The sequence below is a fragment of the Gadus macrocephalus genome, chromosome 7 (assembly GCF_031168955.1).
Source record: "Gadus macrocephalus chromosome 7, ASM3116895v1".
Classification (NCBI taxonomy): Eukaryota; Metazoa; Chordata; class Actinopteri; order Gadiformes; family Gadidae; genus Gadus; species Gadus macrocephalus.
In genome coordinates, this window is record NC_082388.1 from 19,879,461 (window position 1) to 19,905,790 (window position 26,330).

At 43.6% G+C, this 26,330-nt stretch overlaps 2 protein-coding genes across 8 annotated transcripts in view; both read left to right on the plus strand.

Moving 5' to 3' along the window:
• The first annotated feature begins 1,070 nt into the window (after positions 1-1,070).
• acat1 (acetyl-CoA acetyltransferase 1) lies at positions 1,071-9,260 on the plus strand. The gene is made up of 12 exons (XM_060057252.1): positions 1,071-1,228; positions 1,930-1,977; positions 2,062-2,179; positions 2,324-2,419; positions 2,511-2,611; positions 3,007-3,150; positions 4,456-4,606; positions 5,002-5,097; positions 5,270-5,383; positions 7,328-7,392; positions 7,860-8,017; positions 8,883-9,260. The coding sequence occupies exons 1-12, from the start codon at positions 1,178-1,180 to the stop codon at positions 9,001-9,003; spliced, it is 1,263 nt and encodes a 420-aa protein (XP_059913235.1). The 5' UTR covers positions 1,071-1,177; the 3' UTR covers positions 9,004-9,260.
• Positions 9,261-11,210: 1,950 nt separating this feature from the next.
• Positions 11,211-26,330, plus strand: part of tmprss2 (transmembrane serine protease 2) — a 36,137-nt gene continuing 21,017 nt past the window's right edge. For 3 of the 7 annotated variants that reach the window (XR_009526685.1, XM_060057245.1, XM_060057250.1), the window contains exons 1-5: positions 11,921-12,321; positions 12,563-12,605; positions 12,989-13,148; positions 13,999-14,088; positions 14,303-14,410. Coding sequence is in view for 6 of the 7 variants with exons in the window: in XM_060057245.1 (XP_059913228.1) it covers positions 12,591-12,605; positions 12,989-13,148; positions 13,999-14,088; positions 14,303-14,410 (373 nt within the window). In the remaining variant the exon portion in view is untranslated. Of the gene's footprint in view, positions 11,572-11,920; positions 12,322-12,562; positions 12,606-12,988; positions 13,149-13,998; positions 14,089-14,302; positions 14,411-14,757; positions 14,888-16,459; positions 16,580-17,105; positions 17,150-17,487; positions 17,660-18,251; positions 18,419-18,534; positions 18,631-18,852; positions 18,996-19,658; positions 19,812-21,315; positions 22,388-24,532; positions 24,563-26,330 lie in introns of those variants that run through there. The other 4 variants (XM_060057249.1, XM_060057247.1, XM_060057248.1 and 1 more) reach the window with 4 other exon arrangements.

Sequence of the window (26,330 nt, forward strand, 5' to 3'; positions counted from 1 at the left end):
CCTTCCAAATGCTCCTTATCTATCTCCACCATTGAGAAAGTTGCGTGTGAAAAAATATCCAATCAAGGAAGAGATACCATGATTGGTCAGAAATAGGCTCATAAAGAGCTTGTTGCTGTGAACAAAAGATAGCTAGGCTACATCTAACAAATTACAATCAAATAATAGCCGTTATGGTCCATTTATGTGTGTGTGTGTGTGTGTGTGTGTGTGTGTGTGTGTGTGTGTGTGTGTGTGTGTGTGTGTGTGTGTGTGTGCGTGTGTGCGTGCGTGCGTGCGTGCGTGCGTGCGTGCGTGCGTGCGTGCGTGCGTGCGTGCGTGCGTGCGTGCGTGCGTGCGTGCGTGCGTGCGTGCGTGCGTGCGTGCGTGCGTGCGTGCGTGCGTGCGTGTGTGCGTGTGTGCGTGTGTGTGTGTGTGTGTGTGCGTGTGTGCGTGAGTGACTTGTCGAAGAGGGGCGGCTAATCATCACTGAACAGCTGAAGCCAAAGCGGTGTGTCTAGCGCCACTGAGTGGATTTAAAAGCTTGTCGGAACTGCATGTTGCGGCATTCTCAGACATTGGTTTTGTCGGCCTGAAGTTCTCGAGCAGTCCGCCTGTTTTGCCTGTCAGTTTGACTCTGTCAAAATGACTAACCCTCACCCTAGCCCTAACCCCTCCCTAACCCAAAACCTATCCCCGACCCTAACCCTAACCTTGAGCCGCAACATAACAGGAGGGTTAAGCAGTGTGTGTGTGTGTGTGTGTGTGTGTGTGTGTGTGTGTGTGTGTGTGTGTGTGTAGATAGAGTAGGCTACAACTGCATTCTGTAAGAAAGAGAATGCAGCGTGTTTTTTGTAACAAATGCTTTTTCCTTTAAATTGTAGGCTATTTTATGTGATATTGCATATTGTGCTCTATACAATATTGAAATAAACATTGATATACTGAATGTAAAATTTTAGGGAGATAATATAATTGAATATAAAATAGCATATAAAAAGATTCTGGAAAGTCGATCATTGAATTTTAAACTGCAATACCCACAATACAACGCGATTCCAAAGCGTCACTGCTCTACACACACCTCCTACTATGATTGGACGACACACAGACCCCTCCCATGCGTGTCTGAAGGTGAAGTAAGTGGAGAGGAGCCAAGTGAGACGAGAGCAGCTGATCTTTTTTATTAGCTTAAATTATGTCATCCAGTGGACTTTTAACCATGCGCACTCAAATGTGCAAACGCCTGGTAAGTGAGTGTGACAACTATTGCAAACAGATCCATCCGTATCTATTTCTAAAGTTGTTTTGCCAGGCATCTTCAAAACACATGCTACAGCTAGCTGCAAGCAGGTTATGCAGTCTGGGCTGAGTGTGTTGCTTTCTTATCGTCCTTGAGCAAAGTATAACTATCTTTAACTGATAACTACTGCTTCATGCAGAACCTCTGTATGTTTTACCAACTGCGAAATAAAAACATCACATGTTTATAGGCCTATAATGTGAATTTGGTGTGTATACGTGTATATTGGTTTGCGGACAATGACAACAACCCAAACAACACTATGTTGCCACACTGTGCTGACAATTGTTATTGTTTTCAATTATGGAATCAACCTGTGACCATAGACTGTATAAAGCTTGTGACTCAGATACGGAAGAGTATATAATACTGAACGTAAAGTCACTTATAGGGTCATTGGAGGTTGCTGATTTATAAGCTATACGGTTCGACAAAGGTCGTAAAAGTGTTGCAAATGTTAAGAATTTTGAGTCTCAAAGATGTGAGTCACTTCTACAAATACAACCATGCGTTGTTAGGAGATATACGTATTAGATAGCCTACCAACTTCATCTATTGACGCGTTGTGATGATGGTGTGGAGGACCTGTTATGATGATGTGGAGGATGTGTGGATTCACAAAAGTGCATCTTGTTCAATCTTTGCAGGCACACAAGTACCTGTCAAGGACCTACTCCTCTCGTCCCTCCCTTAATGTGAGTACTGAGTATCCTTGCTGAAACAGCACATTGTAGAAGCTCACTGCTGGCTTTAATCAGGTGTTTCCCCAATGCTCTCAGGAAGTTGTTATCGTCAGTGCGGTCCGCACCCCTATGGGCTCCTTTAGAGGAAGCCTGGCAGCAGTGCCAGCCACCAAACTGGGCTCCATCGCAATCAGAGGAGCCATCGATAAAGCAGGTACAGTGTTCAACAGAGCACTGCCATGTAGCCATGGTTAAGGCATTGTGCATGTTTATACTTGTCATACAGGGCATTGGCAACTGGGGTTCACTTTTCCCTCTCTTCCGTTGATAACTGAATATATGAACTGCTTCTCTGTAGGTATCCCGGTGGAGGAGGTGAAGGAGGTGTACATGGGGAACGTCCTGCAGGCCGGAGAGGGTCAGGCCCCCACCAGACAGGCCTTGCTGGGAGCAGGTGCGAGCCTCACTGCATGATGAAGGACCGCATGCACAAACATAACAAACAAACAAACAGTGACCAGCTACGTCTCATTGCTGTCCTTCAGGTTGTACCCTGGGCACTCCAGCCACCACTATCAACAAAGTCTGTGCCTCTGGAATGAAGTCCATCATGCTGGCTGCCCAGAGCCTAATGTGCGGTCACCAGGTAACCGTCTTTCGTCGTCGTTCAGCGTCCTTCAGATCATTGTAATGGGAGAGTTCATTCACAGAGGGTCACCTTTACCCCTTTGAAACGCCTCCCTATAGAGCACAGTTCTTGTCACAGCAGGGCCTTCATGGCCCCATGTAGCACAGGACATACGGTTCCTGGGTTGAACCATTATATTCACATTTACATTAAGGGAATTTAGCAGACGCTTTTATCCAAAGTGACCTAAAATAAGTTAATTTCTAAGAAGAAAGGGAGAACGATATATAGTTTTCGGTACAGTAGAGATATTCATAGAGCATTTTTAATTGCTAGGTTAAACCGTTCCCTGTAGACAACAAGATACAACAAGAACCAAGAAACGTCCCGTCTTTCTGTGTGTTCTCCCCCAGGACGTGATGGTGGCGGGGGGCATGGAGAGTATGTCCAACGTGCCCTACGTCATGACCAGGGACACGCCCTCCTACGGCGGAGTCCGCATGGAGGACCTCATCGTCAAGGACGGCCTCACCGACGTCTACAACAAGTTCCACATGGTGAGCTCTGGCCCAGTTACACGCGGTTACTGGAAAGCGATTAAAATAGACACAACTGCACACACACTCACTGCCTGCTCCCAGGAGACATTGCTTTCTTTTGTTTGAGCAGAGCAAAGGATTAAAGAGTTGGATTATGTCATACTCAAGGCTTTTTAGTGAATATAATTCATTATTAAACATAATCTGTGTTTGGGTACATTAGTATAGGGTAATGATTGATTTTTTTCATCATGTATGCTGTTTTGCGCGTGATAACATTTGAGGAGTGTATTGGTTCATGTAAATCACGGTCTAGTTCAGGGTTTTCGGTCACTGTTTTCGGTTTCGGTCATTTTATGTTCAATTGATTCGAAGATACGGTAAGCGGTTTAGCATTATTTAAAAATATTCAGAAGCACTACATAAAGTAAACAGAAATAAAGCTGGCAATAATGTAATGTCGGCAACATTACACAAAATAAACAAATTTAAAAGGCCATAATCTGACAATGGCAGTAAACCTTGAGCTATAAACAAGCACAAGCCTTTTGGGATTTCCTTATGTTGCATTGTTCAAAAGGTTGGCTGTAGGGGAGTTTTAGTTCAGGTGTAACCCTACACATCTTGTACCAGCCAGAGTTACATTTGGAAGGTGTCGCCACTCGTATATGTAATGCACATAAAGCAGTATTGTCTACGCGGAATCCCTAATTCCCAGATTGAAATGACAAGGGGATCTAACGACTGCTCACTCTCATCGCCTGCCATTGTCTCCCTTTATGTTGTCTACTGATTATGTAATCACGTATTTAAAGTCACTCAAAATATAATATATAATATAAAACTATGAAATAATTAAGTCTTTACTCATCAATTATGTGGATGTGTCTCCAAAATCCCAAAACATTCTCTGTCCATAGCGTATTGCAATCCTTCCTGAAACCTTCGGTACAATTCTTGGATGGGAACCGGTTCACCCCTATTACACTCTTATTATTTTTATATATATTTTTTTTATTTTGACGAAGCTGCGATATTGCAGTGTACAAATACTAGTGATCAATCTTGGATTGCATGAAAATAAAGAAATTGACAACGATCCATTGAGAACCTTTCATAGAATAGACCGGCCTTCCAGAATGGTCTCCTAAACAAACTCATTTGAACGACCCCCATTATTTCCCTCCCCTTCCCATCACAGTATAATGTGTTTGTTTTGGCTGACAGTGCTGTGTGTGTGTGTGTGTGTGTGTGTGTGTGTGTGTGTGTGTGTGTGTGTGTGTGTGTGTGTGTGTGTGTGTGTGTGTGTGTTCTCGTTAACAGGGCAACTGCGCAGAGAACACGGCCAAGGTGGCTGGCTTCAGCAGGGAGGAGCAGGACGCCTACGCCATCGGCTCCTACACGCGCAGCAAGGCGGCGTTCGAGGCCGGCATCCTGGCCAAGGAGATCGTGCCCGTCAGCATCCCACAGAGAGGTGAGCGGCACACGTCTTCACTGATCCAAAATGAAGGACCCCAGCCCTAACCGACCCGAGAAATCCGTTCCGAAATTATTTGTATTCCCTTTATTATTGACCATAATAAAATGTGAACCCTAACCTGAATGGCTCCTGGGTCGGGTCCCGTCTTGTAATGTTTGGGTAGATCTGTGAAGACCTCTGGTGAGCGTATAGGGGATGGGCAGCCTTCGCAGTTGTATTTTGGTAGTTGTAGTGTTTTTGTTACGTCTGGGAAGTATCCCTGTCCACCTGCCATACTACTATTGTGTGTGTGTGTGTGTGTGTGTGTGTGTGTGTGTGTGTGTGTGTGTGTGTGTGTGTGTGTGTGTGTGTGTGTGTGTGTGTGTGTGTGTGTGTGTGTGTCTCCACAGGTAAGCCTGACGTGGTGGTGTCTGAGGACGAGGAGTGGAGGCGTGTGGACTTCAGCAAGGTCCCCAAGCTGCGGGCGGTGTTCCAGAAGGAGAACGGTAATGGCGTGATCACGACCTAGTGATACACACGAAACAAATGGCACTCATGTACGCACATTCCTATTCCAGTCTGTACATTCATCAGACTTGCTCTGTGTGGAGTTAATTAGTTCTTTCAAGGAGTGGTGTCGTAGTAAACTTGAGTACTAAAGTTTTGTCTGTCTTGTAGGCACTGTAACCGCGGCCAACGCCAGCACTTTGAACGATGGGGCTGCCGCTCTGGTCCTCATGACGGCCGACGCTGCCAAGCGGCTCAATGTCAAGCCCCTGGCCAGGATCGTCTGTAAGCTAACACGCACGACATACACGCAGAGTATGTTCAATGTTTAGTTTAGTTTAGTTTTTTTTTGCTTCTTCCTGTAGCGATCTACTTGGGTATTTTCAAAACGAGATGGAACAGGGTGTGTCCTTATAGATCTATATCTATATAAATATCGACGGATGTTCCCCTTGAAAACATGGCTGTGGAACGTGTGTCGATGATGGCTGGTTTTAGCGGCCTCGCCCGAGTCTGGCGGATTGGACTCTGGTAAGGCTGCGAACCTGTTCAAGCAATGTACACAGGTTAAAGGTGACATGTTATACCACCAGGTGTGAGTGTGATTAGCCGTTTCAAGCCGTTAGGAAAATCGGCCTCTTCTGACATCCCTATTGGGTGTGTCCACCTAAATGTGTGCTGGATAGATCAGTCTATCAGCCTACCCAGTGGACTGTAGCAAATGTTGCTCTCCTATCCGTCATACATCTAGGACGGGTGTCAAACTCATTTTAGCTCAGGGGCCACATGGAGGATAATCTATTCCCAAGTGGGCCGGACCGGTAAAAATATGGCATAATTATGTAAAATTAAACATGCTGTGAGCACACCAAACACAGGTTTCCCATTTACTTCCGTGAATAAAAAGGACGATGACTATTTTTCTTAGAAAACACTGCACTCTGTGTCCACTTTTCGTCTTTTTGACAGAGACATTTTGGGGCAATGAGAGTGCCAAAGCGCATAATGTTGAAAGTATAAGGCAAAACGACAAGGTAGCTCCGGGCTAGCTGCACTACCTGTTTATACTTTCTCCCTGCTCAGCCCCGGTATAAAGTTTGCTTGCTTAACATAATTGCTATTGCGACTTCTAGTGGACACATTAAGAACAGCAGTTTCCTTCATTGAAAAATAGCAGATCATTTTACGTTACATTCCAAAGCAACTTCCAGTTGCACACAATTGTCCAGTAGTTCAATGTACAACAAATTAATCAGTGCCAGTCAATGCAATCCATGTAATGCTAGGAAGGATTTTTATCAATTTTTTTTTTTTTTTTTACAATACTGTACTTCACAAAATCATCTCGCGGGCCGGATTAAACCTGTTCGCGGGCCGTACGTTTGACACCCCTGATCTAGGTGGACACGCCCACTTGTGATCTCACAAGAGGCAGAATTTCAACATGGCTTGTAACGGCTCATCACGCTCACACCTGGTGGTATAATATATCACCTTTAACCCGAAACACACATTCAAGGAGGTCTCCTACATTGCAGCATGGATCACCTGCTTCATGTACCATTGTCCTTCAAACTCTACAATGAACCGGTTTCCAACATCCCCACCCTGTGTCCTGAAATCACTAGTTATGTACTTGGGCGTTGCTGTTTGCCAGCAGCTAATAAAACATTGTAGTTTCAAAAACATAGATTAATTTGATAATTACATGAATTACATGTGTGGGCCGGAGTACATTACAAATAACATGCCTTGTTTAACTGGTATTAAAACGTTTGACTTATGAATCACAATGTCATCAGGAAGTCATCTTGCCTATTCAACGTTGGGAGCTAGCCATTGTATTAAGTGAGGTCCACAGCTGATGACCATTACACTGCCACAGGCTGTAAAGTTAGTTGATCATCTTTGGATGGGAAAAATCATAAGTGACCCATTTGTAACAAACGGAAGGGTTGGGGACTTAACTGAGTTGACAAGAGTTTATTTGAACTCAAATATTTGTTTAGTTTGAATTCAAAGGTTTAACTTAGGTTGGCACAGCTAGAACCAAAACGTGCTCATAATGGGGTCTACAGTTTAGACTCATACAATCAGTGGATACTCCCTTGGGTTGGCTTTTAGGACTCCGCCTTCAACTTGGGAGTGGTGACTTTGATTAAGCATTACACTTGAAGGGAGTCATTCATTGCTAAGTTGTTTCCGCCATTTGTTGTTGTTTTCTCCCAGCTTTCGCCGATGCTGCCGTCGCTCCCATTGACTTCCCCATCGCTCCTGCGTTTGCTGTGCCCAAGGTTAGGAGCAGACAATAAAATGGGAACACCATGAAAACACATTTGGCCATTTTGAGTCGCGAAATTGATTGTTTAGCACAATCAGAAACGTAGCTTAAAAATGATAAAAATGCAATAACATTTTCTTGGGATGATCTGTCTGACTTTCACCACTTTGTGTGTGTGGTTAGACGCAATAAACACTGCGTTTACAGTATCTTTAACAACTTTATTCTACTGCAATACAGAACAACTCACTCACTCCCATTTCCACTGCCATACATGGAAGAAGCAACATAATAACACCACGCATGCGTTCACGCGTTCCCAGGGTCAAAGTCTCAAGTAAGTTAACGTGTGTGTGTGTGTGTGTGTGTGTGTGTGTGTGTGTGTGTGTGTGTGTGTGTGTGTGTGTGTGTGTGTGTGTGTGTGTGTGTGTGTGTGTGTGTGTGTGTGTGTGTGTGTGTGTGTGTGTGTGTGTGTACCAGGTGCTGGAGGCGGCCGGCATCCAGAAGCAGGACGTGGCCATGTGGGAGCTGAACGAGGCGTTTAGCGTGGTGGCACTGGCCAACGTAAAGATGCTGGACATCGACCCGGCCAAGGTCAACGTAAACGGCGGCGCGGTCTCACTGGGACACCCTATCGGGTAAATGACCCTCCCTCCCTGCTTGCCATTATTAACTTTAGCTCTCTAATGCCGCTTTTCCACTGCATGGTACCAGCTCGACACGACTCGACTCGACTCAGCTCGCATTTTTTGCGTTTCCACCGCGAAAACATGGTATCTGGTACCTGAAGTGGCTGCTTTTTCTAGTACCGCCTCGCTCTAGGTTCCAAGCGAGCTGAGCCGATGCTAAAAGGTGACGTCGGCAGACGGCCGGCCACTGATTGGCCAGAGAGTGTGACGAAGTCACGAGAGCGACATGGTAACCATGCTGGTAACAGCCATAGCAGCGCCGCAGCCAACATATTCCACTTCTTCAACTTCTTCAACATGCCAGCTAATAATACGAACACGAATACCATCGCATCGATGTCCTCCATTGTTGTTATGTGGGTTCTGTCCATGTGTGGGTTGCGTAGGTGTTGTTTGCGTCGCGTACAAAAATACGTCAAGGCCCTTTCGCGCAGCCGACCCCGCCCACGTCCAGGAGGTACTATTTGCGGTGGAAAAGGACCCGTGCTGCTACCGTGTCGAGTCGTGTCGTGTCGAGTCGTGTCGTGTCGAGTCGTGTCGAGTCGAGCTACATGTGCGGTGGAAAAGCGGCATTAGTATTATATCATTACCTAATCGCCTTTTACAGTATTCAAGAAAGCAGCCATAATTCAGATTTCCGGAATAAGCAACCTTTGCCCCTGAACCTGGGATATCTTTTGTTACTAAACTTACAATCACCCATCCACCTATTTCCAATCACCTGAGGGATTATGCATGTGAAGCACTGAACCCGAGTAAATAAATCACAAACATAGCATATCAACATTGCGGGTCCTTTTGTTGTTATTTTCAGGATGTCTGGAGCGAGAATCGTAGGCCACATGGCGAACAACCTGAAGGCAGGTGAATACGGGCTGGCCGGCATCTGCAACGGTGGTGGTGGCGCGTCCGCCATCCTCATCCAGAAACTGTAGGAAACCTAAGCTAACTATGAGGTCCTTCCACTCCATACGTGTGTTTTGTTGGGTTACGCTGTGTGTCCGATTACGATGCCCCCTTAATGACATGACTCCCATTGCTAGTTTTGATCTGTAGGCCTACGACTTTGAACACGCATGCTGCCTTATTTGACTCTGTGACTCCATGTTCAAGACACTCCTTAGATTGACGATGGTCTGTTGTGAAAAGTATTTAACTTGAAGAGTTCAATAAATAGTTTCTATGAAATGGATCCACGTGTTGTTTCACTTTTTATATTCTATTCTTTCACCGTGGACGTGATTTCAGACATGCTGGCCACTAGGCGGCGTGATCTCCCCTTTTTGAACGGTGGTGAAAGTTTTTGTTTCGGACGAGATCCGCTTTCCATTGACGGGTCCTGTAGGATTGTGACTTTTGCCGCGTTTCCACTGCAGGGTGCGGAACGGATCGGATCGCAAAGGTGCGGTAGGGAGGGGCGGTATAGCCCAGGGCCCCGTTTCCCGAGTGGGTCGTACGAGCATCTTACAGTTTTCAGGCCGTTTCCCGAAAGCATCGTTGGTAACGAACGTCTTGAAAACGCTCGTAGCTAACGAGTGCTCCAGGGTACTCGTAGGACGCTAAGAGCGTCGTTAGCCTACTATAGAGTGAACTCATTATTGCATGCGGGTGTCTTCATTCATAAAAAATGAAAACATTCGGGAGTATGCAATAATACAAATTATTCTAAAGAGGTCAGAGACTCCGTGCACATCCCCGCCTTCCCCAGTGAACCAAGAAACCCCGCGCCGTGACGAACGGGGGATTTAACTCGGTTTGACACAGGAAACTTGAGATAAGAAGGTGAAATCGCCGGGCGTGCCAAGCTTAGCAACCGAAAAAGCTGGCGTTGTTGTGAAGGGCCCATGCAAGTGAACGGAGCGTTCCACGGCATTGAGAAGAGCTGTGTCATAATAGCCCATATTTACGTCATATATCAGATAAAGTCGTCTCTCTTGCTGCGCAAAATAAATGTTTAAAAAATCACCACATTAAGATAAATGTAGTTGTCACACAAGCTATTTTGGATTTTTGTAATATGGAATTATTTCAGGGGGGGAAATGCCGTGAATAAATGTATGCACAGTGCGGATTAGGACTGATATATATGTCGGCCTTGGCTTAATCAATTGTTTTTTAATATCTTTAGCATTCATATTATTGCAATCTATTCTTTTCGTAGGCTACTCTGCGGTTGGCCTTGATGGGGAGATATTTTAACCCTTTTTAACCCCATTTTCCTCCGACATTCCTGCGTCTCCCCCTGCGTCATAGCCCGTTTCAGCACCATGTCAGCGGACAGGTACAATCCTACGATCGTCGTGAGTGCAGCGAATGCGCGTTCACGTTAAGAGGAGTTTCGGGAAACGCTCCAAAGAAATTATTGATGGTTCGAAAGATCCATCGGGAGAATGATCTTACGAGCGAAGATCCATCGTTATCGGGAAACGGGGCCCAGCTCAGTTCCGAGGTCGCGTTTCCACTGCCGACAGTAGGCCTACCCTTTGTGGTAGGCCGGATGTCGATCGCCGCGGCAGCTACGTAAACATCGTAAACAACGTCTTCCTCCCCAAGAATGCAGACGAACGTCTCCACCTCCTTGTTCGCCCAAGCAAGCGTTTTACGCGACATGTTAATTGTAAAGAATAATACGAGGCTACTGTTTGTTTGTTTTTATCCCCGCGTCACCCAGAAGTGATGATTCTGTCGACCAATCAACGGAGGGGGTGTGTAGCTAGTATTTCCCGGGACCCTTTCAGGCGTCCCGTCTCGTTTTCAGTACCCCAACGGAGGAGTCCTGAAAACGAGGCCAAAACGGGTACGGCTAAGTCCGGGTCACGCCCACTTTTGGCGGTGGAAACGCGACCCGATCCCCACCTTTGCGATCCGATCCGTTCCGCACCCTGTAGTGGAAACGCGCCATTTGACTAGGCAGTTTAATGAAAAACATTAGGTCTGCATTCAACAAAACACAACGCCTTCCGATGATACTCCTACTGTGATTATGAACAACACACATGAACACAATGTTACTGGGATATTTCATGAGCAGAATATGTAATAATATGCTATTTCAAACAGCAGATTTTCAGAAATAACACATGGATTCATAACAATTATATTATTAACGGGAACTACTTTCAATACATATTTCCCCAGGTCACTGTGAATGCTGTTACCTCTGCCTGAACACATTTCATTCCATTCCAAAACAGATCTCTCTGAGAACCAGAGTGCCTTGTTGAGCAGAGGGTAGGTGTGTCAGACTGCTTTGGAACGACTCCTCTATCCGACTTGATTCATCCTCCCTCCTCTGTTGTTAGCTCTTTACCTCGAGCTCAGCCAGTAGGCCTAAGGACTTTGGCCTAAGTTTCAAAGTCCTTAGGGCCTTTTTAGGTTTTTGCTGTGGAACATTTTCAAACACGCTCGTGTGAACACATTGGCGTGGTGTGCTGTGGAACGAGGAGCGCCTGTTTACTGATTAAGAGAGGCGGTCCCAGGAATGGAGAACAGACATGCAGAAAGTAAGAGGCTACTGTCTTAACCCTGTCTATCCTTCAATGTGTGTTTCCTGATGTAAGCCCCTCCTTGCTAGTGCTAATGAGCTGATACTGAGCCGTTATCGCTTGGTCATCGTTTGAATTGCAACCATAGGTTCTATTTACTTAAGCTATTAAAATAACGATTGACAATCTGAATTCATGTACATTGTTGTCCTTCACAATTTTGACAATGTATAGCTTATGACTGTTTGATAAGTTATGTTACATAAGTTCATAAATTAAGGCATATGTGATTGTTTACCTGGAAAAGCAAACAAGACGTGTGTGTTAAGAGTGATACTGTTACTGAAACGTAACATTCCCTGCTCTTGGTAAACCTATTTTTGCTTGTATGATAACTGATGTTACGTTGAGGGAGTAGGCCTACCTAACAACTTATTGTAATGTTTAAGGAGAACTTAACAAGCAGGTTTCTATAGCAGAGAAAGCTTCTGTTTATGACTTCATCTGCCTTAGAGTGACATAAAAAAAAATCAGCAAAGAGCGAATCAAGTTAGTCATTGCAAGGATTACACACAAGTGGCCTCTTGCGCTCACCCACGAGTGAGAAGGAGTGGCCGTGGCTGCTTATTACCTGAGCCAGTGGACATGGTTTGATTCACACTCACACTCAGACACAACACAGTGAGACACAGTCAGAACAGCCAGGGAAGTAGGAAGGGAGAACGCAGAGACATACCATAGCGGTGGAAAATAACTGGGATAATCAAGGTAGGTTGTAGATTTTCTAAAGCAGGTTTTGTGAGTTGGATTATTATAACATACAATTAAAACCTTGAATGACAGTTGGCAATATTTTTTTTTATTGTTTTCATTTAGGATGTAGGCTATTGTTTCTTTTTATAACCTTTTTACACCAGCACATTTACACAATTGCTGGAGTATAGACACTATTAGAAACGTCAAATGCCATATATTTTGTTTACGTTGTTTTCTTTTTCTATCACTTAAGGCCGCCTTTCCAAAGTAAAAGGCTCAGAATGGATTCCACACAGGTAATGGAAATCTATTTGCATGTCACGTCATGTCATCGTTTCAACTTCGTTCCAATGTTAACTCAAACTGAAAACTGAAACTCAAATATTTTTCATATCTTTAAATCCCCATCCCACCCCCCCAAACCACGAACCCAAGTAATTTGAGCATGGGACAGAACTATATTTATAGCACTCATGAAAAACCAAAAGAGTGTGTGCTAGATTCAAGATTCAAGAGTTGTGTCCATCAAATGCACTGTAAAAACGTAGTTTTTCGGAAAAGTAGTTATGGTTATTCTTGGACTAATCACAGGTTAAACACAATGTTCAAAAAATACACAGTGTAAGAAATAGACAATGTCACATTTTGAATAAAACACAATGTCACCTCCCCCCTGCAGCCTACTGCGCCCCACCACGACAACGCGGGCTACAGGGACGACAACGATAGACCTCCGTCCTATAACCAGTCCCAGGGCCTGTACCCTACCGTCCCACAATGGTCCCCGCAACCCGTCGTCATGACCAGCACCAGCGTCCCAGAGCCCGTTCGGAGAATAGGTAAAACACAAAGCATGTCATATCCACCCGCCCACCCAGCGGCCACCCACTGGCCACACCCACTCGGCACCCAATGCGATCACTGTTCTGTGATCCTTCTCAGGGTTTCATCCATTGATGAAGTTTTGCCACTCAGAGCTTCGCAGGGTTTTGGGAGTGAGAGACTGTCACTGTGAATTAAGCGCTGTACAAATACAATTGATATTTCCTTGATGCCCTGCACACAACAGAGCCTTCTGTTCATTCTTTTCTTATAAGCCCTGTACGTCCGTGAGGTCGGGGGGAAAGGGCTGTGCACCACTGCCCCACCCTTACCTGCCGTTGTCCCTCAAAGGGCATGTTTGCTCAATACATTGTCTGTAACAATGACCCGGTCTGCCCGCATTAGGTGGAAATTGTCTCATTGAGCCTTTATGTGGTCCCCTGTGGATGTCATATCCTCATCATTTACATCGTTACATCATTGACATTGTTAAGTTATTCCATTTTTGGTTTTATTGTAATTGTATTGGTTTTATTGTAATTGTATCGCGATATATACTGAAAACAGTGTCTGTTCCACTTCATGTTCTACTTTGGGGACATCAGAATAGTTATAAATTACTTTATTCTCAGTCTAAAGCCAAGGGCTATAAATGTATTGGATCATAATGTTTGCTCTTATCTAATCTATTTTAGAAAGTTCAACTTCCCTTTTAGATTCCTTTAATGGAGCATGTCCAATTTCCTTTGTCTGTTTCTAAGGAGTGTATGGAATGGGAGGACGTCATTGCCCATCATTTGTATACATTTGAATGGAGGTTATGTTCGAGGATCTAACATTCTCTCTGTCGGTCTCCATCTCTCACAGAACCAAAGAGTAACAGGAAATATGTGTTTTGTGGACTTGTCGCCTTCGCTCTCATCGTGTTAGTGGGGGGAGTGTTGATATGGTACTTTGGTAAGTTGTAACTATAAGGTTTCAATTGTTAGGCAATAGCATAAGGGTGGCGGAATTAAATTATTTTCAAGATAAAGATAAAGATACGAAAATATGCCACATTTCTTATATTGCTTTTGTTTTATAAGAATAATGATAATAATCAATAATTATCTGTGTTTATATACTTTTCATGTTTGCATATATTTATATATTTGTGTGTGTGTGTTTGTAGCTTTCTACCAGAGAGGGCTGTCATGTGAAAGTGCCATTGACCTTAAAGCATCCCAGTGGTGTGACGGCGTCAGAGACTGTATGGGAGGAGAGGATGAGTCCAATTGCCGTAAGATCTCTCTCTCTCTCTCTCTCTCTCTCTCTCTCTCTCTCTCTCTCTCTCTCTCTCTCTCTCTCTCTCTCTCTCTCTCTCTCTCTCTCTCTCTCTCTCTCTCTCTCTCTCTCTCTCTCTCTCTCTCTCTCTCTCTCTCTCTCTCTCTCTCTCTCTCTCATCACTCACTCACTCACTCACTCACTCACTCACTCACTCACTCACTCACTCACTCACTCACTCACTCACTCACTCACTCACTCACTCACTCACTCACTCACTCACTCACTCACTCACTCACTCACTCACTCACTCACTCACTCACTCACTCACTCACTCACACTGACCTCTCTCCTGGGTCCCAGTTCGCCTCCATGGGACCGACTTTGTGCTGCAGAGCTTCTCAGCCACCAGCCGGACCTGGCGGCCTGTTTGTGCGGAGCGCTGGAGAGACGACTTGGGCAGAGCTTCCTGTAAACAGATAGGCTACTCAAGGTGAGTTTGTATCCCTGAAGGGACGGCCACCACAACTACACGCAATAACAACAACGCATAACAACAACAATGTAGAGCAAATAGCGTTATTAATAATAACAACAATATTAAAGGGGACATATTATGAAAACAGCACTTTTCCTGGGATTTGGTGTTGTGGGTATATGGTGCTCCCACACAAACTTTGAAATAAGTCTGTACAGGATTTTTTGAGTGAGATACGCATTTCTGGAAGCAGCCCGCCTCCAGCTACCAAACGAGCTAGTCAGTTTCGGCGCCCCCTCCTACGTAGGAAGGGGGCACATTTGAATATTACCTCCCACTTCCCCACTCCCCTCCAATCAGAGCATCGCTAAGATTTTGTGGACCAGCAGACGAGCAGCTCCGGCGGGGGGAACTCGGCGCTAGCCCTGCAGCTAAGCTCCGGGAGTACAATCCCTTTCTCTGGCGCCGAGCTCACCCCACCAGAGCTTCCGCCGAAGGGAAGTCGGGAGGAGGAGACATGGAGTAGAAAGGGATTGTACTCCCGGAGCTGAGCTGCCAGACTGCCGCCGAGCTACCCCAGCCGGAGCTGCTCGTCCGCCGGAACTGCTTGTCCGCTGGAGCTGCCACCTAGTTTCGGCGCCAGTTCAGCTCCCGCCGGAGCTGCCGGACTACGGCTGGACGGCTGGACGGCTTCGACGGCGGCCGGCAGCTCCGGCGCGGGGAGCTCGGAGGCAGTCTGGCAGCTCAGCTCCCGGAGTACAATCCTTTCTTCTCCATGTCGCGGTTCATGGAGTTCAGAGAGTCGATGCCAAAGTTCCTTCCCCCCAATTCTTCTCAACCATGGCCGAGATATCTCCCACTACGAGCCTTTACTTGTGGAAGTACCAGAGACGTCAGACACAGTCTTTATTATTCATATCATCCGAAGCGCACATAGCTTTTGGCCGTGATATTATATAGATTATATAATACCCGTATATAATATTATTATTATGTTATATTATATTATATAGATATAGAGCTCCAGGAGTCAGCAAACGGCAACAATCCCTTCTTCTCCATGCTGTGGTTCAGTTTGACAATGGGCAATGGTCAATGGGCAGCAGCTCATTTGCATCAACGCTACAGACACCAGAAACAGCGCGTTCTGAAGGGACTGAAACAGAGGGGAAAGGCGGTAGACGATATTATTTTCCTAAAAGCTATTTCCAGCAAACAGCTTCAAAAACATGTTTTCTGGAGCTCAAATACTATGTTTACTTGTTGGGAAAACACCATAATATGTCTCCTTTAATAAATCGCTTCCTTTGAAATCAGTTAAGTAATCAGTATCTGTATAACACTATCTAACAACACAACAACAGCAACAGCGGCACAACCCACAGTGACATAACCCCATATCCAACCATAACCCCATCTAACCACGCACAACAACACCTAACAACGTAAAACAATCACAGTAACAGCAGCCTCCACAGCAACCATGATTGTAGTACTCATCCTGGAACCATGGTGACGGTTAAAGGTGGGACTCAAAGGGCCGTGGATGGTTGTGTGATCCGGCCTTGCCTGTACCTTGTTCCACAGTACCGAGTTTGTTTCCTCCACCCAGACGGGTGCAGGCTCCCTGGGGACGGGAGGCTACAGCAAGCTGAAGTTAGGGTTCTACCAACCGGGTGACCAGATTCATTCGTACCTCAGAGACAGGTACTTCTGACACTCATCAGTAAGGCTGATTGCACAGTTTTAACTGCTTTTGTAAACGCACAGTCCCTGCTAGGGAATTCATAGACGTTTTAAAGGTGCTGTAGGTACAATTTGATCACAATTATTTCAGGGGAGATTGTTGTCAGCTATTAGTGGATAAAATGCACTGGGAGAATTTCATTTTCAAGTTCACAGCGTCTGCCTCTGTACGAAACCGCTTTAAATTTAAGGTCTGCTCCTGGCTCATTTCTGACCAATCAGGTTATCAGAACGGGGAATCCATCTTGCTTGTCAATCAAAAGTGCAGGACTGCAACACTTCTCAATGGTAGAGAAATACAGGGGCCAGGGAGGGATGGGGAATTTTATTTTGAGTTGCTTAGTTGGAAAACCTTTGTCTCTTCTGCTCTTCTCTGCTCCCTCTCTCTTAAATAACCCAGACTCATACCTAAAGCACTTTTTAAATGAAATGATGATTCAGTCACAACACCCTTGTTTCAATTAATTAAATTTTTCCCCCAATACAGCCAAACGTGTAATTCCAACAAAGTTGTCAGTCTGCGCTGCATTGGTAAGCATCGCTTCCTTTATTTGGCATTGACTCTCAGAGTCAAACTACCCTTAATATCCAAAGCACCTCACAGTGAACTGCTTGCTCAAGGATGCATACAGGTTAGAAAATGAAGATCAAACCCAATTAATAAGGTGAAAACATGCAAACTTTATCATCGTATTATCGTATCGCCTCATCAAGTTCACCTTAAATAAAAAAATCTTCCTCTCTCTCTCTCTCTCCCTCCCTTCCTCCCCCTCCATCCCTTCCTCCCTCCCTCCCTCCCACTCCCTCCCCCTCTACCTCCCTCCCTCCCTTCCTCCCACCCTCCCTCTCTCTCCCCCGGCCCTCACCAGCGTGTGGTGACAGTGAGACGGGCCCAAGTGCACGCATCGTGGGCGGGACCCCTGCGGTTCAGAGGGCCTGGCCCTGGCAGGTCAGCCTGCAGTACTACGGCCAACATTTCTGCGGTGGCACCATCATCGGCAAATACTGGATCCTGACGGCCGCCCACTGTTTCCCATCCGAGTTAATATTATTTATTTTTTATTTATACAAATTTTCTCCTTATTCTTACTATTATTATAGGTTTAATTGAAGGACAAACAAAACAACCTGTATGCGCTAGCAACTATAACATAGTTACTCATAATGTGAGTTCTTGACAACTTCTGGTAGACCTTTATTTAAATTTAGGGGCGGGGCTATTTTCTGTTCAGATATTGGTTCTCTTGCTAAAGCCACTCCCACTCGCTATGATCAGATTGGGTGGGGGGCGATAGCCAGAGTGTTTGGTTTACTACCTCCATGAGTTACCACGAGTAACCAACCAATAGCAGGCCATTTGATTGGTATTAACTATTTATTCTAGGTTTTACAAACCAAAGCATCGTAGTCTTGATTTAGACCAGGAGCAATCTGTCCACAGCCCTACTATATAACGCACGACATTACTTTTCATCCAAAATAATTGGCTTAAGAGTTTTTTCAAAACTCTTGTAAATGTGCTGCAAAGTGCTTAACATATTGAAACAAAAGACACTTTGGGTAAAAGTATGTCAATGAATTAAGCTCAATATATGCCTCCCCAACCCACTCCTTGTTTTTCATAATCCAAAAGGCCGTCTGATACATCTATATTGCGTGTCGACTACGGGGGCGTTCGCCTGAGTTGGATGGTTTCCAGTGCGTCAGTGCGAAGAATCATCGTCCACGAGGACTACAACATCGAGCCCCAGGCCAACGACGTGGCTCTCCTGAGGCTCAGACGACCTCTGACCTTCACCCGTAAGACACGCCCCCCTCCCCGAGTCAGCCCCCGTACCCCCGGTGGTGTGGGGGCCCCGATGAAGACAGAAACTAACCAATGTTTTTTTATTTCCTTTTTTTCCTTTCCACCCCAGAGGATGTGAGGCCGGCATGTTTGCCCAACGTCGGCGTGAACCTGAACCCAGAGCGAAACGCCTGGACCACCGGTTGGGGAACTCTGAGCTCTGGAGGTGATCCAAAAACAGCAACATCTCTCTCTCCCTCCCTCTCCCCCTCTCTCTCTCACTCCCTCCCTCTCTCACTCCCACCCTATCTCATTACCCCTCTCTCTCTCTCCCTCTCTTTTAATATTTCATAAAGGGAATGGCAGTACACTACATAGCTTGTCTCTTGATTGTATTGAAAGCAGTTCATACTCAGTCCATCCAATAATAGTAAATATTCCCACCCAGGGGTCAGCCCGGATGAGTTGATGCAGGCCGAGGTGACCATTTACAGCAGAGACAGGTGCAACCAACGGCACATATTGGACCAACGGGTGACTGAAACCATGATCTGTGCTGGAAAGTTGGCTGGAGGAGTGGATTCATGTCAGGTTGGTCGGAATTGTCCCTTTCCTATACTTTTATTTTTATTCTTTGCCTTCACCTCTTCTTCCTCCTCCTCCTCCTATGTATCCTTCTTCTTTCCTCCTTCTTCTCTTCCTCCTTCACTTGTTCCTTCTCCTTCCTCTGCTCCTCCTCCTCCTTCTCCTGCTCCTCCTACTTCTTCTCCAATCCTCCTCCTTCATCTGCTCCTCCTACTTCTTCTCCTTTCCTCCTCCTTTTCCTCCTCTCCTTCTTCTCTTCCTACTTCTTCTTCCTCCTCCTCCTCCTTTTTCTTCCTCTCCTTCTTCTCTTCCTACTTCTTTTTCCTCCACCTCATCCTCCTTCCCCTTCTTCCCCTCTCCTTCTCTTCCTCTGTCATATCTCTTGTCATGTCTGTATCTCTTTTGATGAAGACAGCCACCGGCATCCACCACATCTATCGTTTGAAGCACCTCTCTCTCTCTCTCTCTCTCTCTCTCTCTCTCTCTCTCTCTCTCTCTCTCTCTCTCTCTCTCTCTCTCTCTCTCTCTCTCTCTCTCTCTCTCTCTCTCTCTCTCTCTCTCTCTCTCTCTCTCTCTCTCTCTCTCTCTCTCTCTCTCTCTCTCTCTCTCTCTCTCTCTCTCTAGAGAGAACCGAGACACCTGTAAAACATCTGTTTGGGTTTCCTCCAGGGGGACAGTGGGGGACCACTGGTGGCCAAGGAAGGTGGTGTGTGGTGGCTGGTTGGGGACACCAGCTGGGGCGTTGAATGTGCCTTACGGAACAAACCAGGGGTCTACGGCAACGTGACCTACTTCTCGGACTGGATCCATAAGCAAATGCAGGTATGTAAAGACATAATAAGGATGATGATCATTTGGATCGTGTTAAAGGTATGATATGTAATTCCTTCTGTCAGTCTCTAAATTAAGACAATAACAAAAGTCGTCGTAGTTTGATGACCTCATTAAGTAGTGTGGGAGTAGTCTGCTTCACCACAATGCCGGTGGCAATCTATCGGACGTGACTCAGGCCGAAATCATGTTCACGGACGAGTTCATGTGTTAAAGTGGTATTCACTTTACGTTTGGTCACTTTCATTCACGTAACTAATGTCATTTCATTATAATGAAACAGCCTTGCAGCTATTCCCCTAACATACCATTAACTTGCTAATTTACCATAAATGAGTCGACTACCATAACAAATGAGGATAATGTAATGATGAATATCCAAGAGCTGATATTCATGGTCAAAACAATCATGCTAAAATATCTTTGTGAGCAAGGTAATTGTCGCTGTAACTTTAGACTATTGCCGCGCCCATAGAGTTTCCCAAGCAATTAGATTCTGGATATTCAACAGATAGTCATACTCTTAATAACAGGCACTAAAGGCGTTATCACAGGTATGAGTCCTGTGTGTTTATGGGTCTATACCTGCCTAGCAGACAGGTTAGGAAGCAGAATTCCTCTCCATATCGAGCCATCGTTTGGTCAATATTTGTACACTGATTACGAAACACTGATACCCTTCCCTAAACAATAGACTACCTGAAGGGGAGCTCCGCCGTGGGTGTAACACACATAGACTGTGTATAACCTGTATACAGATGGAACTCAATAATCATAAACTGTTGAGCCTACAATACAATTTAAACTGACTTTCATGGTGTGTAGATTGGTGGAAACTATCGCACTATTTTTATACCCAACAAAAAGTGTTCCTTCCGTGCATGATCAAGTTTGTGTGGGGAGTGAAGGTTCTGTTCACTGACCGTTGTCATTGTTCTGGCGTGCAGCTCTACAATTAAATACGATTTTACCAAATTTTAAATAGTAAAAAATAGTCAAGGTAATGGAAACACTATCGATCGCAAATGGCGTCATTATCTCTGAAGAATAGAAAATATATATTTTAAATGACCCGCCCAGGTAAAATCTTAATGGAAAAAACTGCATTAGCCTGGTGGCGGGCAGGCATGAGCCACTAGTCATCATAGTAAGCTAGATCGATATTGAATATCATATCAATAAATGTTGTCTCCACTGGATTACCGTTGCCCTGAAAGTTAGGGGATGAGGTCAATATGAAGCCATGTAACGGAGTGTTACCTTGAACAAAACAGGGTTTCAACTGGGTTTCAACATTGTTGGAGAACATTTGGATAATAAGTACACAAATCAACAAAATATATAACATAGGTCAAGTCATTTAGACACCAATGAAGATGTTATCAACGGTCAATTTAATTGAAAGTGTAGGTTAAGGATGTTGATGGATATGTTATTGTTACTAATTGTTAACTTTGCAGACTACTAAGATTTGCCTTGTTTTCTATTTTAACAGCTGGACTTTTGAAATCTCTTCATGATATATTTGAGGACATGTTGGTTTCGTTTGATTATTTTAATTATTAGATTTCATCAATATACAGCATTTTAGATGATTTATTTTTGATATGGCAAAGGGACTGTGTACATTGATTGAAATTTGTGTTTATTCTTAAACAGATAGATATTTTATATCGTTTTTGTTTGTGTTTTGCTACTGGTTATTCAACTTTTATGCAGCATGCATATGATGGACACAGGCATGACAGAACTTGAAAACAGACACATTCTTACTATAGTTAATGTACTGTTGATGTGATAGCACTTTTATCCAGCCAGAATGTCTTTTTCCAAGTTTCAAATGAATTAGCTTTTTCTTTAAAGACAAAATGTGTAAGAATAAGTTATTCAACAAGCTCAATGACAATGTTCTGTCCACTCTAACTGGCTGTGCAGCTGTGTGACGCAAGTTAGGGTAGCTCGGCTGGCTGGATGGCGTGAGTGGAGAGGATGTTGATGTAAGAATGAAAACAAAGTCTGAATTTGGATGTGATTTAGTGATAATATTATTGAAATCACTATGGATCAGACTATGAATCCAGGTCATTTCAAACAGCAAGCTAATTGAAATGCGACACATAGTGACTTTAAGTAGATTTTCAACACTCACTTTAAACAGAACAATATAGAAACAATTTATACTTGTATATAGGGTTATATATATATATAAATATATTTATAAATGTAAATGTGCCCATTTGTTTTGGTTTCATATTAACCAGAGCAACACATCGTTCAATGATTACTTGATATTTATGTAGAAAGATTCATATTAGTTACATACAACAAACAGATCTATCATAGGCTACTTAGCCCAATTACTTGAAGAAGTTAACTGTTTTTATTTCCACAATGAATCAAGAGTTAATGTTTGCAATTGTTTTGGGGATGAACTATACAAAATGATATAGCACATGATGTCTATCAAGTGCCTGTAACTCCTAATCAAGTGCCTACTTTGTGTATCGCAATACCATAAATGATGGTTATTCATGTCAAATAATTAAATGTTTACAAGAATAAAGATTTTTTTAAAAAACACTTAGTCTTCAACTGTTTCGTTGCCAACTTTCAATATCTCATGTGTAGTTATCCGAGGCAGTTTAATATTTTCTTCACCAATTTGCCACTTTGAATTCGTAATTTTCCTGGCCAAAACAACAAGTTGCTTTTATGTACTTTCATATTACTTACGCCATCCTCTCACAATTTGAGTCTCTCTCTTTCACTGCTCTCTCACTCCTCTCCATAATTTTTCTACACCACCTTTATTTCGATTTTCTATTCTCTTCATCATTTTTGTACACCCACTTTTTCTGAAAATGTTATTCTCTCCATTTTCTACACCTCCTTTTTCCCAAAAATATATTCCCTCCATTACTTTTTCTATGCATATTTTTTTCGCATTTTTTTATTCTCTCCATCATTTACTATGCCTCCTTTTAAAAAATAATCTCTCCTTCATTTTCTATGCCTCCTTTTGCCCAAAAATATAGTCTCCCCTTCATTTTTTTAATGCCTCCTTTTTCTAGATTTTTTATTCTTTCCATATTTTTTCTACAGTTCCTTTTACTCGATTTTTTATTCTCTCCATCATTTTCTCTACCTCCTCTTTCTCGTGACGCCTCGTTACGTTTCCCCTGATGTGCTTGAAAATAACCCAGAGTCTGCAGGCCAGCCAACTGCAGTTCACGCATTATATTCAATAGATGTGTTTTCTATTTTTTACAGTCAAACACTTTTGATGGATCAATTGTAAAGTAAAAATATTATGACAAGTTATGGTAATCGTCGGATGTTATCCACCTTGTGGTTGGATAGGCTTATAGTCAGAGTTGAAAAGTAGTAGTCTTACGAAACAAAAAAAATCAAACGTTTGACTCCACCCACATTGAGCACAGCCTCCCAAGTAGGCTACCAAGTACCCCTGACTGGCTTCTCCAGCCTCCAATACCTACTTTTTCAGGCTTTCCGATTCATTTCAGGTCAGAAACGTCCAGAAACTAGTAGGGCGATATTGTCATTAAAGAAGAAAGAAGGTAAGGTCTTTTGCTGTTTGACACATAAACCATGCAAGTAAGTGAGTCTCAAAATGCTTAAAGGGGACCTATAATGCTTTTTCGACTTTTATGACCTATAAACGTTGTTATAATGATTGATAGTCATCTTTAACCATGCACAAAAAACGATGTAGATTTTCGGGAAACTCTTCCTCTCATCTGGGCGCTTTCAGCATTCTCTGTCAACGCTCGGTTTCGTCCTTCTCCGCCCCCCTCCTGCCAACCCAACTCCGTTGTGATTGGTTACCTTCCTTGAAGCGCGCGCGCGCGGGCAGATTTGACCAGGCATATGGGGGCGTGGCAGGAGTGCCTCTACTGTACGTAGATGATTTCCTGGAAATGTGAACAAGTGAATGCAAACGTTGGCTCTTCACAGCCACCCCAGACTGTCAGCAGGGAATACGTCGAAATGCACTTTAGTATGGTTAAACATGACTATCAATCATTATAACAACGTTTATAGGTCATAAAAGTCGAAAAAGCATAATAGGTCCCCTTTAATATATTTAGTAATATTCATACCGTGGTGTATTTACTTTTTTGATACATTAAAAACGTGCAGTCAGGGGTAGGCCTACTTGACTTGGTTAGCTTCGTTCAATTAAGTAATTGAGCTTAACCTTTTCATAATAATTGTTAACAAATGTGTCAGATGCAGCTGAAATGTTAGGTGTCTGTCCTCAAGTGTTTATATTGCAAAATGCTTGATATAATTAAAATAAGAATAAATAGGTCCCCAAGTTTGTTTACCTTATCGGTTATTCTTATTATTTGCTTTCAATTAATAGCCGACCTAGGCCTAATTGTATAATTTAACATTCAACTATTCTATTCAGTGTAATACTCAATGGCGAGAGCCCTGAAATACAGATGCACAGCAGAGTTCTTTATCACTGCCCCTTCTGTACATATTAAAGGGCCAAAATGTATGGTCGTCAACCATATTAAAAGGGCCAAAAGAAAATGCCTCGGTTAAATACAGAGGTACATTATTATTATTAATATTATATATATTTGATACCATTTTAAATACACTATTTAAAATGTGTCCACAATGAGAGCAGTTTTTATTAATTGTATTGTATTGTATAACTTGTCTATGTTTTCTTTCAGAGTTCACGATCATAAAGTGTGATTTAGGTTGCAGGAAGACTACGCACTTTCATTGTTGTAATTGCGCAATTACAGTTATAAACAGGACGCAGCTCTTAAAGCACCTGGCATCTCTTGAGACTGCACTGGTCCCTCCAGACACCCCAGTGGTCCCTCCAGTCACCCCAGTGGTCCCTCCAGTCACCCCAGTGGCCCTTCCAGTCCCCCCATGGCCCCTCCATGCACCCTAGTGGTCCCTCCAGTCACCCCAGTGGTCACTCCAATGCTTACTCCATGGCTGATCTATTGCACTACTTCTTTCATCATTCCATTGAATTAGCCTTCTCGACATTATAGACAACAATCTGTATTATTTCCAGACAAAAATGAAGACCAGATAGGGAAGAAACTGGGACCTAGGAAACTGGTATGTAGTATGTGTGTAATTCCGGAGGTTGTTAACCTGACTCTCGTCAGATGAATTTCGTTCCACCTAGCTCCATATTTTTTTGGCCCAAGAGTTAATGGTCGAGCCAATCAGGACCAGGTGTAGGTAGAGGATCAAACTGTGAGGCGCGCCTCCCCTGGGGGGCGCCAGAGTTCTTCAGGGGGGGGGGGGGTGCGACGTGAGAAAAAAATAAACCAGAAAAAGTAACAGAAAAACACAAAGACAAAGACGCGCTGTGTCCGAAATCGTTCCCTATTCACTCACTCCCTATTCCCTATATAGTGTTTATGATATAGTGCACTATATAGGGAACTAACAAACGAGAATTCGGACACTACACTTAACATTTCCAAACGTCATTTGTGTCAGTAAATGCACCAGGTATTTGTGTGATGCAGACAGATGAGCCCACATCATGTAAACAAACTGGCCCCCCACGAGGAAAGCTGGAGGTTGTATTGATGTTGAATTGACGTTGATGAAGGTTCTTTTTATTAATTTTGAATGTTAGATTTTCTATGTTAAATTCCAAATAAATTGTTGACATTTCCAAACGAAAGCCGGAGACACCATCATTAAATGTTGTTGTTTTCGTTATTATTCAGCTTCTTCTGCTCCGGAAAAACCTGACCGCATTCCATTGCGGTATAGGGGAGTAACATGTAGGGAACATTGTATGTTCACTCAAATTTTGGGTATTTTAAGTCCACTTTATAGTGCGTGAAATTTACCACTGAGAAATCGAACACCACTACAAAATGGCGACCACCCTATATAGTGCACTATATCAGTGATAGGGAACGATTTCGAACACAGCTCCGCAAACTCATCGCTCCCACTAAAGTTGAGGTGAGCTAAAAATGAGGCTAAACTGGCAGTTTACAGATTAAGATGTTCAAATGTATTTCAAAAACGTTAAGCAAAAACATGCTTAGATAAAGATGTTAAAATGTGTTAAGAAATGTGTTTAAAAACGCACAAATATGTTTAGAATGTTTAAAAAATATGTTTAAAATGTTTAAAAAAAAGTTTAAAATGTTTCAAAGAAATATGATCAGAGATGTTTAAAATGTGTTAAATATGATCAGAGATGTTTAAAATGTGTCAAATAATTAAAAGATCTTTCAAAACACAGGGATTTAGAAAAAAAAAATTGGGGGGGGGGGGCTCGGCTGAAATTTGTTCTCTGAGGGGGGGCTCACTCTCTCATACTTTGAAAACCCCTGGATTACGACATTTTCTGTGTGGAGAATTTTAAACCTGAAACCTGAAAGTGTTTGCCTCTTTTGAGTAGAGACATTTGAGACATTTGATTGAATGATTGATCTGTTGAATGAAAAGACTGTTTCTAGGGTTCCTGAGATTGGAGTA

What these genes read in the sequence shown, in the direction of transcription:
- acat1 (XM_060057252.1), top strand. Translation starts at nt 1,178, where the DNA reads ATGTCATCCAGTGGACTTTTAACCATGCGCACTCAAATGTGCAAACGC. An exon ending in TCTACAACAAGTTCCACATG is followed by an intron (nt 3,151 to 4,455) that starts GTGAGCTCTGGC and finishes TCTCGTTAACAG; the next exon opens with GGCAACTGCGCAGAGAACAC. An exon ending in GGTGTTCCAGAAGGAGAACG is followed by an intron (nt 5,098 to 5,269) that starts GTAATGGCGTGA and finishes TCTGTCTTGTAG; the next exon opens with GCACTGTAACCGCGGCCAAC.